The sequence below is a fragment of the Arachis hypogaea genome, chromosome 13 (genome assembly GCF_003086295.3).
Source record: "Arachis hypogaea cultivar Tifrunner chromosome 13, arahy.Tifrunner.gnm2.J5K5, whole genome shotgun sequence".
Lineage (NCBI taxonomy): Eukaryota > Viridiplantae > Streptophyta > Magnoliopsida > Fabales > Fabaceae > Arachis > Arachis hypogaea.
The window spans coordinates 91,932,877-91,946,239 of record NC_092048.1 but is presented as its reverse complement, the minus strand read 5'-3'; the positions used below and the strand labels follow the sequence as shown (position 1 = coordinate 91,946,239).

Genomic DNA, 13,363 nt, shown 5'->3' with positions numbered 1-13,363 from the left:
TGCAAATAAACAGACAAGAAAATAAATTGCACGAAAGTAAAGCTAATAACTAAAGGGAATATAAATGCTAAAAGACACTCCTGGCAAGGATTGAGAATCAAAGCTTCCTAACTAAGTCATTAACCACAATCATGGCGATTACCTAGAGTTAATCCCGTTTAGTCATCCCTAACATTGGGAGAAAGTCAAATAGGCATAGTCAATCTTAATCCATAGGTCTTACTCGTCAATAGAAACAAGAACAAATAACAACCCTAAATCATCAATCAATATTGGACATCAACGACTCTCGTGTCACTAACCACGACATGATAATTACAAGAGTGAACCCAATTAGTCAACCTCTAATGATGAGATAAGTCAACCGAGCTTAATCATTCTCAATCCATAGGTCTTACTCGTTAATGAAAATAAGATTAATTAAAGGGTTAAGTACTATTTTCGTCCCTAAGGTCTAGGGTGAAAATCAAATTCGTCCCCAACCTTTTTTTGTTATTAAAATCATCCTCAACGTTACAAAACGTTAAAAAATCATCCTTTTGTTCAGAAATAATATTTTTTGGACAATTTTACCCTTAAACAAAAATAAAAAATATTAAAAATAAAATAAACCGCCCCACCCCCCACCCCTTCCCTTACCCCCCACCTATCCCACCTAAAACGAACAGAAAAACAACAAAAAAAGTACTCGAAGGCACCCTTATGAGCAATGCCTTCAAGGTCTTCAACTACTCCACCGATCTTGATAAGAATGTCTTCGCCTACAATGCTGTCATTGTTGGATTTGTTGGGAATGGGCTTTCCTTGGATGGCTTCTTGGTTTACAAGCGAATGCGCCATCTGGGTGTCACTCCGGATAAGTACACATTCTCGTGTGTGATAAGAGCCTGTGTGGAGGATTTGGAGGTTAAGAAGATTCATGGATTTTTGTTTAAGTTTGGATTCGAGTTGGATGTGCTTGTGGGGAGTGCTCTGATTAATACTTATATGAAATTTGGGTTGGTGATGGATGCACATGAGATGTTTGAGGAATTGCCTCTTAGAGATTTGGTACTTTGGAACTCAATGCTCAATGGGTATGTATTTGGCGGTGACTTCGAATATGTTTCCAAATATGCTGTATTGGATGAACCTACCGCTGTGGCTCAACGTTGCCGGAATATTCTCCACACCCGTGGGCGCTGCCGGCTGCTGGTGCTGCTATTGATGGTCTAATTCCATGTGACAAAAGAATGTTAAACAGTAGAGTGAGGAGGTTAAGGGAGGAAGATGATGATGAAGGGTATTTGAGTTGTTGTTGCCATTGTTGGTGTTGTTTGGATGAAGGGGTGGTGTTGTAATGGGTTCAGATTAAAGAGTGGTGTGGTAGTGGTGATGACTAATGATGCAGGGGATTAGTGGTGAGGATGGGGAGAATTTTTTTTGAAGGGCAAAATTGTCCAAAAAATGTTATTTATGGACAAAAGGATGATTTTATAACGTTTTGTAACGTTGAGGATGATTTTAATAACAAAAAAAGGTCGGGGGACGAATTTGATTTTCACCCCAGACCTTAGGGACAAAAACAGTACTTAACCCTTAATTAAAATATCTAAATTATCAATCAATTTGGACATTAGTGACTCAAGGTCACCTCAATTACTCAATTCCAAGCCAAGAGTGTAAAAATCTACCCTAAAACTAAGAGAAGCATTTTCACAAACACTTGGAAGGCATAAAAATAAAACATGGTAAATTTGTAATAATAATAAAATCTAAAAAGACCAAATACAAGAAAACAATAACAATAACTCAAACAAGCATCAAGAAAACATAAGATATCAAATTGCATTAAAAAAAACCAAAATTAACAAGAGTTCATGAAACTAAAAGCAACAAAATAGAGAAATTAACAAGTAAAACTAAGAGAATTAAGATGCTAGAATAATAAAAAGTGAGGAAAACTAAATTAAAACAAGATCAAAACCTAAATATGGGGAGAAAACTAAACCTAAAACCCTAAATTCTAGAGAGAAGAGAGAGATAGAATTCTAACTTAAAACATGGCCTAAAACTATTCTAATTTCTCCTCCCTTGATCCTTCTTGAGTTTGGCTTGAAATACTTCAGAACTGAGCTAGAATTAGGCTTGAAAAGGCCCTGAAATTGCCAGCCACGTGTTTTCGTAAGTGAATTTTGTGCCATCAATCATGCATACGCATGGCCATAAAATGCTCCAAACTTCATTTCTTCATGAATTCTTCACTTTACATTCTTTTTCTTCACTTCTTCAATCCAATCTTTGCCTTCTAAACCTAAATAAATTAATAAACAAACCAAGGCATCGAATAGAATTAAAGTGAATTAAAATTAATAATTTAAAGGCCTAAAAAGCATGTTTTACTCTTAAGCACAATTTAGGAAGAAATTACAAAATCGTGCTATTTCAATGAATAAATACATACAAGATAAGTTGATAAAATCCACTCAATTCAACCTAAAATTTACCATAAAATTATGGTTTATCATTCATGTTTCCCCATTCTCCGCAAAGAAGCTTATATAGTAGGGGATGAGTTCCTCTACTCTTACCTCTTCTCCCCTCATGATGGAATGGATAAGGACTGCTCTTTCTATTGTTACTTCAGAATGGTTGGATGTTGGAATTATGTTATGCTGAAAAAAGTCCAACCATCCTTTAACAACATGGATCTGTTGGGTCCTTCTAAGTGTGAGTGGCTCTCCACTTGTACTCATCGTCCACCGCGTGTTCGGAAGACAAATATCTTGGAGGACTTTTTCCAACCGTTTATCTCCGTTCAGCCTTATTCCATAATCATAGTAATCATCCCCCAAGTTATGAGGTTAAGGAGGGATGCGGAGAACTCTTCTAACACTCTTGGAACCAAAATCAATATTCATTCCCCGTACATAGCTCTTGAATTCTTCAACTGCATCCTTGGTTATTTTCCATGCATTGGCATAGAACTTTCGGACTAAAGTGGCTCCCAATTACTCGAGAGGATTAGCCAAGATTTTCCACTTTCTTCTTACTATCTCGCTTGAAATTTCTGGATAGTCTCTGAGTTTCAGATCAAACTTGACTTTAAGGTTGATTCCTTTATTTATCCTTCGAACAGTTTTTTATACCTTTTTCATTCTTCATAGAATGATTCGCTCTCCTTTTGAGAAAAAGAAGTGAGATCATTCCTAATCGAATTACACTTTTATTATCAGTCGTCATTCTTTTTTCCTCTTTCCCTTGCATGAGCAATAAAAACAAGATCAAACGTACCTTACAGTATACAAGAATTAAAGAAATAAGACTAAAGAAAAGAAAAGGAAAGACAAAAAACATAGAAGAAAAGAAAAGAAAATAAAGAAACAAAGAGTGAAATAAAATAAAAGAAAGTAAACAAGATCTAAGTTAGGATTTAACCAGACGTTATGTTGTCAATCTCAATTAATCTCTGACAACGGTGCCAAAGACTTGATGAGCGAAAAGTAAAGTTCACGGATACCGGCAAGTGCACTGGATCGTACAAATAATACCTCGGTGAGTGGATATCATTCCCACAAGAATTAAAGGACTGAGCAAGTAAATATCAGATTAAATATCTAATTAGATTAAAATAACCTGGATTGATGAGGGCAAAACTTGTATCTTGCTTGGAATCTTGAGTGCTTGAGAGACAGTGAACTTGGATGTTGATCGAGAGAAGACAATAATGGTGAGAGTCAAGGGCTTCGGAGATGTATTTGCTTTTAGGAAAACTAAACCTTGTTTGCTTATTTTGAAGTATGCAAATATCTTTCATGACAAATCTTTAGTAACTAATTTCCAATTCCATGGTGTCTCAGATTCTCTTCAATCAAATAGTTGTCAGTTAATTAATTAAAGAGTTTAAGCACAAAAACTAATTCAATTTCTAATAGGATTTAAAAGTAGTCCTTAGATCGAATTATATGTCACGTATTCAAGCTAGTCCTGTTCAGTAACCTTAGAAGAAAACACAATTTTCAAAAATTGTTCTAATCCAAATTATATGTCACTTATTCAAAATTAGAGTGATTGAAAATCATGCATATGTCGCACACTAATTGAACCACTATTCCTAACTGAATTCAAAGAGTCATGTGAAAGAGTTTTCAACCTTTAATTCAATTATCAAATTTTGTAATTAAATTAAAAGAATTCAAAAGGGACTTGTATACCTTTCGATGATGTTAATCCGAATGAAGAACGAATAACTCAATCATGAAATCAATGTAAGACTTCAAAATAAAATAAACGTAGATTCATAATCCATAGAAAATATAAACAGAGCTTCTAACCCTTTGACAAAGAATTAGTTACCCATGGAATGAAAGAAAAACAAGAAGAAAATTGTGTTGAGGAGCGGAATATTCCCCTCATTAAACAAGGTTCACTTATTTATATCCTAATTCTAGGATTCAAATTCAAACTATCCTAATCTCATCTGTTAGAGAAAAAGATAAGATAACTAATTATTGACTTCAATTTCAAAATCAAAATAATAATAATTCAAATCAAATTATAACGACGAAATCCTTTATGTTTCTAGAAAGAATTAATAAGTAATCTTCTAGAGTCTTCAATATTTTAGATGTGATTAAGACTTCTAATAATGTAGATAATTAAGCTTGAGTCTTAATTGTTACTTCTTGAAAGTTGAAATTGTCTTTAATTTGGATTTGCATTAGAGAAAATTGGGCAAAAGCCCAAAATTCCACCTTCTAGGGAGGACACGCGCCGGACGTGTGTATGGAGTGCTTGGAGGACGCTCGGTGGATGAAGGGAGAAAGGTGGGTGCACTGGGCGTAGGTGTTGTCCACTGGGTATAGGTGCTGTCCGCTGAGCATGGAGAGCTAGCCGCATGGCGTATGCCCTTGGCCGCCAGGCGTGGGCCCTTGTCTGCTCGGCGTGCTTGCTTGGGTGCCTTTGGGTGTCCAAGTTAGCCTTTTATGGCATGGTTTTGTTTCTTAAGTCACGATTTATCTGTACTTGTGATTTCTTTGTAAAAAAACTTCGATTTTTGCTGATTTTGAGCCTAAAAACTCGTGAAAACACATAAATACTATTCTAATTTCGAATATTTGATTAAAATCTAAAAAAATAAATAAAAAAATTTTAAAAATTACTTAAGATGACCTGTCATTAGCAATATATAAAAAACACTATATTTTATCTTTTTTTGTTTGTACATACCAGCTCATACACACTAAATCCAACTGATACTCGAAGTGAGAATCGATTCTAACTGTGGCTTAATATGAGGCAAAGTGGCAAACTGATTTCCCACACACCCTGCCTCAATACTATATATTTTGTCATTCAATTAAAAGTTTAGAACTAGTTCTTTTTTTTTTTTTTTGTTGGACGTGAATTAAAACCGGTTCTGAGTTGAGGACAAACTCCCAAACCGTACACGGGCTTAAATTGAGCCCAACAAATTGGAGGAGCATGTTAAGAGAAGGGCTATCGCCTATTGGCTATGCGATTATATATAACCCAAAAAAAGCCCAAACAAAGGAGGGAAAAAGAAAGCCCGATTCTGAAAATAAAGAACAAAAGACAATGGGTGCTAGTGCTGCTGAGTACTGATATTGTGGTCAGATATTAGCGCGATTAGTGATTACAGATACTAATTGGTAAAAAGGAAAAATAAACGTAGATATTTCATTTCTGTTTCGTAAAACCCAAAACCCTACTTCCCTACTTCATCTGAGACTACTTTCTTCATTATCCCCTTTCCATTCCTTCTCTTCTCTTCGACTTTTTATAATAAACACACCATTTCATTTTCCTCTCTCATTTCATTTCCCAAACACACTGTCGAAGCTGCAATTCAGGTCAATTGCTCTCACATTTGCACAAGTTCATTCTCCTTATATCTTCTTAGCTCACACTCACTCCACTAATCCAAATTTCGCGGAATCACTTAATTTCAGCTCAGTTCAGTCATTGATCTTCGTAGCACTGCATAAACGCATTTCCCGCTGATAATTTTCATCTAATTTTTTAGTTTCCATTAACACCTTCCATTTCTTGTTTGTGGCGGTGCAGATGAGAAGAAGCACCTAACAGCACGGACGGGAATGGAGACGGAGGAGGGAGAAAATGGAGTGATCGTGCCACCTCGTTCCGGTGCTGGTAAAAGCCTGTTCGGAATCGCCGCCGCAGCTTCTAGAAGGATGCAACAACAGCAACGGCATAGAGAGAAGGAGAACTCTAACGCTCCTTCGCCTTCAACTTACGATATGGCTGTAACAGGGAGAGTTAGTAGAAAGAAGAAGCATAAGCGTCTTCAGGAATTTTTTACAACGGACTATGATAATTTGAGGAGCGATGGTCCTCCTATTGGTCTCGAATTTGATTATCTTCCTTCTCGTGCGTCTCTCTCTCCCTTCCTCTCTCTGGTTTATGCTACTGATTTGTTAATTAATTTGTTCGTTCTTCTTTTATAAGCCATTATTTTAAATTGTGATTTGTACAAGTAGAGCCATGGTAGTAGTTGCTATTCAGCTGCAGAGACTGCCAAAACTGCAATATTGGGTTGTTTTAAACAATGACTTAATTGCAGTAGTTTGAACAGCAACGGATTAATAGCTAATTAATTAATTTGTTATTCTTTATTTGAGAGTGGAGATTGAGGGAGTGAAGTTGTGTTGTGTTGAATAACTTTGTCATTGATTGCTTAGGGTCAGAGAGTTACACTCCTTCATATGTAGAGGACTACGGGCCCGCCAAAATGAGAAAGGTAACTTTTATTATCGTGAGGATGAATTTTTAAGTTTCTTGTGACACCCTATCTCAGTTCCTTTTTCCTCAGGTTTCCAAGAGTGCATGTGGAAGTCACCCAAGCTTTAATAAGAAAACATCAGTGAAGAAACATGGTATGGGCAAAGGTTTGATGACAGTCTGGAGGGCAACCAATCCTTATGCTGAAGACCTTCCAAATGACTTTGATTTTGATAGCCGAGAGCAAGGCACTCATCTAGTCTCAAAGTCTATGGTACAGAAACCAGTTCGTGAGAACAGAAGAAATAAAACACAGCACAGGATAAATAAGTCTCAGGACAAGAGGAAACTTTCCATACAAAGACAAATGGTAAATAAAATGTTGAGTTTTTCAGTATTCTGGTTGATTTTGCTGGACTTCGCAAGATTACAGCTTGCTTTTATCTGGCAGGGGAAATCTAATCTATATGTAACTCAGAACCAGTCATTGAAGGAAAAATGTGAACTTGAGGTGGATAGCGCAATATTTGAGGAGGGATTTGATCAAATTTCAATGTTAGTCGATGATGAGGAGCTTGAGATGAGAGAGTTCCGAGCAGGAACCAATATGCTGTTGTGTTCTGATCATCTTGCTGCAAGTGGAATGTTTGGTTGCGCACTCTGCAAAGGTAACTTTTGCAGGAATAACTTTCCCCCAAACGTATGTGTTTTGTTCTAGTGACTGCATGAATCTGAAATGTTCTGATTATTAGCAGTCACTGATTGCCTGGGTCCTTTACAGATGTGCTAGTTAAGTTCCCCCCAGATACTGTCAAAATGAAGAAACCTATCTGTTTGCAACCTTGGGATTCCTCTCCAGAAATTGTGAAGAAATTATTTAAGGTGCATATGATCAACTTTTTTGACTTGAGAGATCCTTTTTTTGTGAATGCATATGTTCTTCTGCTATATTTGTACCTATGTGCAGATGCACTTCTCTATACATTTCTTTGAGTTACCCTTGTATAGTATACATTTTTACGTTGGTGCTGAATAAAGGCTGCCATGTTAGATAAAAGTGTAAAATCTAATTGACATATTTACAGACGTAAATGAAAGATTTAATTGTTTATATTAAGAACTATATATCGTGAGCGTTTTTTCTTTTCTCTAGAAGATTCACCAATCATAGGTGGGTAGGCCCCTTTATTTCCTAGTTTCTCATATTAGATCTTCATATTAGTATATGTTTTGTTCTTATACTTAGTGGGGTCATTTATCTGGGTGAGATCTGATGTCATTGTTGTTCTGCTCTGGCAATTGTCTCATATTCCAGAAAGATGTTAAAATAATTTTGAGCGAAGGTTTCTATTGTCACTTTCTATCCTATTACTATCTCATTCTTTGCCCCTTTTGAATGTTTGAGTAATTGGGATCTTATTTGTTACCCTACAATATCTGTTTGCTATGAATTGGAATACGTTCCCTCTTTGATTATTTAAGACTGTTAAGCTTACTTTATTGAGAATATGATCTTGCTTCATTTCTTATTGTTTTGAAACTTATTTTAATTACAATTGACTCAAACTGTTGTAGAACTAACTTTCTGTTTGGCAGGTTTTTCATTTCCTTTATACATATGCTACAGTAGTCAATATATGCCCATTCACTCTGGATGAGTTTGTTCAAGCATTTCATGATAAGGTAATTTGTCATTCTTGACCCAGGATTATATTTCAGAAGCATTTCCAGTTTCTTTGTTTAATTTTCCAGTTTATGAAAAATGGCTTACATTGGTGGATATGTCTACCAGGACTCAGTTTTAATTGGAAAGACTCACATAGCCCTTCTCTCACTTCTTCTATCTGACATTGAAGTGGAGCTTACCAATGGTTTTTCACCTCATTTAAATAAGTCCTGCAATTTTCTTGCATTGCTTCATTCAGTGAGTACCTTTACCTCATATTTGTGTGGTCGTGATATCTTACGCCTTGTTGTCTATTATGCAGAATAGCTCACAGTAGTCAATTATCGCTCAAGATAAGAATCCTTTACATGGTTTTAATAATGATTTGACAGGTTGAAAGTCAAGAATATTCTGTAGACTGCTGGAGAAGTTCTCTGAATGCTCTTACTTGGGTTGAAATACTTCGTCAAGTGCTTGTTGCTTCTGGATTTGGTTCAAAGCAAGGGGCCTTACGAAGAGAGGCACTTAGCAAGGTATTTCAGACAAGATCAGTTTAATTTAGATGTAAACGAACCATTATATTACAAATACTTTTGTTATTAACTTATTATTGGAAAACACAGGTTTACTTATCCTTTGTCTACTTTACTATATACTAAGATGAAATAAAATAATATTCAAATATTATATTCCATACATATATTTACTACTATTCATAGCTAATGCTACAACATACATATGCTATGTTCTATAGGAGTTGAATCTTTTTGTAAACTATGGCCTACACCCTGGCACCTTGAAGGGAGAGTTGTTTAAAATCTTGTCAGAGCGAGGAAACAATGGATGCAAGGTATCTGAGCTAGCAAACTTAAAACAGGTAACCAAGCGTGTGCTGTATGATGTTTGTCCTATTTTAATTTGGAAATTAAGAAATTAACCAGTTTCAAGAAAGTGATTTAGAAAGAGGAAAGTACAAGTTTGATGGGAGATACTACTGCCTATTTTAAAATATGGATTTGGATTCTCTAAAGTTTGAATTTCACTTTAGAGAGTAAAGTGTGATCCCTCACCATTGATTTCATAGGTGGGACCAATAATAAATATGAAAGAGAAACTATTCAAGGGTAGAAGATCACACTTTACTCTCTAAAGTGAAATTCAAACTTTAGAGGATCCAAATCCTTAAAATATCTTCATGATTGTTGTTATTAGATTTTTTGAAATATTAAGATGCTATTGTTTAATTTCAACTGTATTTTGATGTTTTGCAGATTGTAGAATTATACCTTGATGGCACAACTGGGGACCTGGAATCTTTAATATGTTCCACACTTTCAAGTGATATTACTTTATTTGAAAAGATTTCACCATCTGCATATCGTGTGCGTATGAGCACTGTTACGAAGGACATAGATGATTCTCAATCAGATATGGAGGATGCTGGGAGTGTTGATGATGAAATCAATTACAATGATACGTTTAGCAGTGATGATGATTTTGAAAATGATTCAAGAGGCGGCAACATGAGAAAACTGAAGTGTGCTAACGGTCATAAAACCAAGAATAATATGCTGAAAGTATATACTGAAATTGATGAGAGCCATCCAGGAGAAATATGGTTGTTAGGACTGATGGAGAGTGAATATTCAGATTTGAAAATTGAAGAAAAATTGAATGCTTTGGCTGCTCTAACTGATCTTCTTTCCTCTGGTTCCAGCATCAGGATGAAGGTAAACTACTGAACTTTTTTGGCCTTGGATTGTAATCCTGCTCTCAGTCTCAAATTGAAGTATTCATCTTATCCCATAAAGTTCTGATACTAAATGATCTTTCTTACAGGACCCAACAAAAATCACAGCTGACTGCCATTCGAGCATCCAACATGGTTCTGGAGCAAAAATAAAAAGAGCATCGTCAATAAAGAAGCCGGGACCATTTTGGTACCAGATTGGACAAATGCAACATGCAAAAGAATTGAACTCATCTTTTCTACCATGTCCAGTAGATTCCACATCCTTAATCTCAAATTCCAGTAACCAGGGGGAGAAGGAAAAAGGGTCCATTGATTCACATCCCATTCAATCAGTATTTTTGGGATCTGATCGTCGCTACAATAGATACTGGCTTTTCCTCGGCCCTTGTAATGCTGATGATCCTGGCCACAGGAGGGTTTACTTTGAATCTTCTGAAGATGGTCACTGGGAAGTGATTGATACTGAAGAGGTGAACTTATAAGATTATTATTGTACATAGCTCTTCTTGATTACTGAATTTTTTTTTCTAGTCAATTAGGAATTTTAGCTAAAACATTCTATTAGCCTAGTGTGTCTATTATATGCATTACTATTCAGGTGATGATAATTGTTTGTATTGGTTATCCTGTGTGCAGGCCTTATGTGCCTTGCTATCAGTGTTAGATGATAGAGGGAAACGGGAGGCTCATCTCATTGAATCTCTGGAAAAGCGGCAAGCATCTCTATGCAGATTTATGTCTAGGATTAAGGTTAACAGTACTGGAATGGGTTCTATGTTGCATTCTGATCAATCTGAGCTGGATATGGTTTCAGAAGACAGTTATTCCCCGGTATCTGATGTAGACAATCTGAATCTGATTGAGACTGCAAAAGACACACTACCTTCAGCAGGGGCTGTGATTATTGAAGCTGGAAAGAAGGGTGAGGAACAAGTGCAAAAGTGGCTCCGTGCTCAAGGATATGATTCTTGGATTTGGGGATCCTTTTATTTAGATCTTAACGTTGTAAAATATGGTAGAAGGTCTTATCTTGATTCTCTAGCGAAATGTCTGACTTGTCATGATCTTTATTGGAGAGACGAGAGACACTGCAGGATTTGCCATACCACATTTGAGCTTGATTTTGATCTAGAAGAGAGATACGCCATTCACAGAGCTACATGCTGTCAGAAAGAGGATGTTAATACATTTCCAAATCATAAAGTTCTATCATCACAGATTCAATCACTGAAAGCTGCAATTTATGCTATTGAGGTAAATTGTCATTCATCTGTTTTACATGCTGCCTTGGAATTGGATATATTGTATAATGTTGTAGTAGATTATGGGCACAAATGAAAGGTTTTCATGCAAAAACAAGGGAAAATATACCAAAATTTTTGAAAATTAGAAAGTGGTGTTGTGCTTTTGTGTGGATATATTTACTTTGTGCCACCTGATATGCTTTCGATGGTATCTCTGTTTGAGGGAAGTATATGGGATAGCTTGTTACTTCTGATCCAAAGTGTGCACACCAATGCTTTGTGAATGCTTGTCATCCTCTCCCTTTCACTGCTTCTCCAGCTTCCTGATATTTTTAATATTAATTACTTGCAGTGATTTGCATATATGTTATGCATATTGATATTTTGAAGTTTGATTTTTCTGTTTCCCATTGCTCTGTTGCCCTTTGTGCAGTCTGTTATGCCTGAAGATGCCTTGGTAGGTGCTTGGAGGAAATCTGCTCATAAGCTATGGGTTAAACGACTCAGGCGCACTTCATCTTTAGTTGAGCTTTTGCAGGTTTTGTTTTTAGCCTTCTGCTTTAAGGAATTTCGCTATGTGCCTGAAATTATATTTCTCACAACTGACCTATTATTTCCTTTTCAATTTCCTAATCTTATAGGTTCTCTCTGATTTCGTTGGTGCAATAAACAAGCACTGGCTGTTTGAGTGCAACTTACCAGATAAAGTTGTTCAAGAAATCATTGCATATTTTGCATTAATGCCCCATACATCATCAGCCCTTGCTCTCTGGTTGGTGAAGTTAGATGCCATAATTGCTCCCTACCTTGACAGAGGTCGTCCTCAGAAGAAGCAGGGAATCGGTAAGTGTTTAGATACTTTCAACATTGTCACATAATACACCACGTGACATCCTGAGTTGCTAAATTGTTATAGGTTTCGTTTGTAGCTTAAATAGGGGAACCATATGCGATTGATTGTTGCTGAGATTTTCGGTGTTTGATAGCCATATGTGGTTTTTCTCTTTCAGGCAATCATGGTCATTGCTGACGTGCTTCCATATATTGAGATAAAGGCATTTATATTATTGCAATTGAAATGAAATACTGGAACTCCTTGTTCTGCACCCGGATGCGCCAGTGGTGTTCTTTTATTTGATCAGAGATACATTGCTGGCTCAACTTGGTTCCTAAATTTCAATCCGACAGCAATATGGCAAAGACAGTACTGTGTATGTCGAAATCCTTTTCTTTTTGCATCTATTTTCTCGTTGATATATATTACAGGCAATCCTATTGATCAGATGTACAGCTTTAGTTTAGATCAATTATGGGTACCTAGAGGATTTTTGGTTAACTCCCACTCATTTTGTTACTCCAATCTCACTTCTCTCCTTGCTTTACGATGTTTGTAGTCTTCTCATTTGAGAAATCAATTTTGTCAACTTCCTCAATAATGTTGGTACTGAACGAAAATAATTTGTATGACGAGAATTATAAGGTTGAGGTTTGAGCCCATTTATACAAGAAAATTAAAGTAGCGTGTATAATTTGCAATTAGACTTGTTTAAATTGACCCAAAAACCGGATTGGGGATCAACCTACTATTCATGGAGTGTTGACATATTTCGTTTATTTTTTCTGTCAGTTGCATTAAGCTAACTCTAATTCTATCGAAAATTTCCAATATTGATGATAATGGAATCGACAAACTGATTAAAAAGAAAAAAAATTCCAATTTTGTTTAGAGCCTTATTTGAAAAGTATAGAATTCAGAATTTTATGTTTATTTTTGTTAAATAATTAGAAATTAATTAAAATTAAAATTTTAAAGTTATTTCAACACGCATTTCTTGATCAAGTATCAAAGAATAATTTGTAAATGTTGAGCCATTGCTGCTTGTGCTAACTTTCTTTTTCTTTTTTTTTTTTTTTCGGATTTTCATAGTATTTTTTAGTTTAACATGTTAAGGACTAACC

General features: G+C 35.8%; 1 protein-coding gene across 2 annotated transcripts; it reads left to right on the top strand.

Moving 5' to 3' along the window:
- The first annotated feature begins 5,599 nt into the window (after window positions 1–5,599).
- LOC112732374 (homeobox-DDT domain protein RLT3) lies at window positions 5,600–12,915 on the top strand. 2 transcript variants are annotated; one of them, XM_029291655.2, is made up of 16 exons: window positions 5,600–5,852; window positions 6,067–6,390; window positions 6,702–6,760; window positions 6,833–7,111; window positions 7,193–7,409; window positions 7,523–7,623; window positions 8,338–8,424; window positions 8,534–8,665; window positions 8,800–8,940; window positions 9,162–9,284; window positions 9,679–10,137; window positions 10,247–10,630; window positions 10,797–11,414; window positions 11,838–11,942; window positions 12,046–12,247; window positions 12,415–12,915. In XM_029291655.2, the coding sequence occupies exons 2-16, from the start codon at window positions 6,099–6,101 to the stop codon at window positions 12,432–12,434; spliced, it is 3,219 nt and encodes a 1,072-aa protein (XP_029147488.1). In that variant the 5' UTR covers window positions 5,600–5,852; window positions 6,067–6,098; the 3' UTR covers window positions 12,435–12,915. The 2 variants fall into 2 exon arrangements, with proteins under 2 accessions (XP_029147488.1, XP_029147489.1); XM_029291656.2 differs by having other exon boundaries at window positions 5,647–5,955.
- The last annotated feature ends 448 nt before the right edge of the window (window positions 12,916–13,363 follow it).